At 40.8% G+C, this 2,500-nt stretch overlaps 1 protein-coding gene across 1 annotated transcript in view; it reads right to left on the bottom strand.

Moving 5' to 3' along the window:
* MGAT5 (alpha-1,6-mannosylglycoprotein 6-beta-N-acetylglucosaminyltransferase) overlaps nt 1–2,500 on the bottom strand; it is a gene marked incomplete in the record, with an annotated part of 1,206,452 nt that overhangs the window by 330,595 nt on the left and 873,357 nt on the right. The window contains 1 exon segment of the mRNA XM_044074935.1: nt 2,483–2,500. This exon segment is cut by the window's right edge and continues 132 nt beyond it. Coding sequence (XP_043930870.1) covers nt 2,483–2,500 — 18 coding nt within the window.

Below are 2,500 nucleotides of genomic sequence, written 5' to 3'. Positions count from 1 at the left end.
CACCCTGGCTTTGGGTGACTTTAATTACCCATACATAGAATGGGAAAACTATACGTGTTCTAACTCACTTGCCCAAAGGTTCTTGGACTTTGTTAACTCCAGTGCCCGAGACTAGCTGGGTGACACACCCACAATGGGCTCAAATATCCTGGACCTGGTGCTCACTAACATGGGAGACCACTGCACCACCCCCAGTGTGTGTCCATCCCTGGCGAGATATGGCCACAAATCAGTCTCACTAGAAGTAACTTTAACACAAGAACCCCTTCAGCAACAACTAGACTGAAAAACTTCTCCAAGGCCAATTACAACCTTTTACGTGACTGCATAAATAGCAATAGCCCCTCCCTGCACTGATGGAACAGACATCAATGTTTTACACAAGAACCTGTACAATTGTGCTGACTCTGTCATACCGGACAGAAATAAAGCAAGATCTTCAAGGAAAAACAAACCTGCCTGGTGGACAATTGACATTAATAGGCTAAACAACAGGAGAAAGAAACTAAGAGCAGAAAGGGATGGTTTCAAAACTAGAAACTCCCCCTCAACTTAAACAAGCAAATAAGACTCCTAGTGAAGTCCTCCAAAGCTAACTATGAATCCAAATTAGCTTCCCTAAATAAGGACAACCACAAGGCATTGTTTAGTTACATCTATAACCTCAAAGGTAAGGTCCAGATTTGTGCTGAACTCATAGCTAATGGTACTACATATATAGAAACTGTGGATATAGCAATCCTGCTGGCTGACAAGTTCAGTGAAAACTTCACTTCCCTGTCCCTGCCACATATAACCCAAAACATCCCAAACCTGTCCTCCACCTAGTATCTCTGAGATGCAAGTCTTAAATGCCCTTTCCAAGGTCAAAAACACAGCCTCTATGGGACTACACAACTTCCCGAGCCGTGTTCTACATGGGTTAAAACAGGAATTAGCATCACTGTTGAACACGCTTTTCAATCACAGCCTAAGCACTGGCTTCATCCCAGTGGAATGGAAAACAGCTACCATCATCCCTTACAGGGTGCATCCATGGACCCCAGGAACTACAGACCCATTAGCCTGACCAGCCATATCTGCAAGGCCATGGAACAAATCATCATGGACATCATTATACATAGGAAATCTCCAAATGCTGGACTCCACCCAGTTTGGCTTTGTCAAGGGGAGATCATGCCTGTGTAACTTGGTGAACTTCTTCAAGATAGTCACCAAAGCCCTAGACGAGGGTAAATCTGCGCAACAGCTAGTTATGTATATGTACAGATTCAAACATGAGTGTTTACATATATACAAGTTAAGGTCACTAGAAAGTATGTACACAGTTCAAGAGTCAAACACAGAATGCTAACGCATATCGAAAACTTTAGCCATTTACACAGCTGAACAGCATTCAAGACTTACTATACTAAAAGTTTAATCTTGAGTTGTAATGCACAGAAACAGCACTGGAGAGCTGCCTTCATATTATTAACATGCAACACAAGTTAATCTTATTGCACCATCACTACTGCCAGCACATGTTAAAAAGACTCTCCTAGACATTGCATGGTATGCCACAGGACCATGATGTGCAAATTTAGTGGTTGTATTCTACAAGCACAGTAACAAACATTGTATAAGCAGATTTGTTTAGTACTCCACACTAATCTCTTACATTATCTTCTGATACAGACTACCCAGTATTTTAAGTCTCTGAAATGTACAGTAATGGAAATGGCTTAATGTACATCAGACAACAATCATTTTATCTTTCTTTCAATACACAACATAGCCCTAAGCCAACAAACATGAACTTTAACCTTGAAACAGCTAACCCTATAAAAAGGGTCACTACTGTAACCATTAGACAGACAGACATATTCAAAACAGCCCCTCTTCTCTATCACTCATTTGCACTATGTTCACAAGAGACGATGTAAAATAACAGACAAAAGTAGGAGTTAAGAGATGCGACAATACACAAGCGCACAAATAATCAGTGCCAAATGGCTGAAGGTGTAAAAACTTTGCTGGAAAGGATGTCTCTGTCCTCCAAGGAAAGAAAAACATAAGCAGCAGGTGCTGTTGGACAAAGGTGGAAATGGACAAAGGCAGGATAAATGCCTGAAACATGCTTGGCACTGGGCCAAGACAAGCTGAACCAACATAATGAAGCTTCTTAGTGTAGATGAAGAAATACATTCATAAATGTTTATGCCACATCAGTGCTAGGAAACTGAGCAAATGCCCAGCGAATCTAAAAAGAACAGAATTATGAATAGCTAGGGGGGTCTTCAACCATGCTTGGCAGCATGGAAATGAACACTCCACAGTTGGTAAAAATAAATATATAAATAAAAACATGAAAGAAGTCAGACCTCGGTCTTAAAAATCAGTGGGTCTCTCTCAGCTGGTAAACCTAGCCACTACATAGAAAAAACTGAACAGTTGAAAAGAGAATCTTTTTAAACGGATTTGTTTTGCAATGGAAACTTACCTTAGTTTCTCGAAGAAG

Source organism: Protopterus annectens, chromosome 6.part0 (genome assembly GCF_019279795.1).
Source record: "Protopterus annectens isolate FY-2018-M chromosome 6.part0, PAN1.0, whole genome shotgun sequence".
Taxonomy (NCBI): domain Eukaryota; kingdom Metazoa; phylum Chordata; order Ceratodontiformes; family Protopteridae; genus Protopterus; species Protopterus annectens.
The sequence above is the reverse complement of the archived record's forward strand: the minus strand, read 5'-3'. Positions and strand labels throughout refer to the sequence as shown.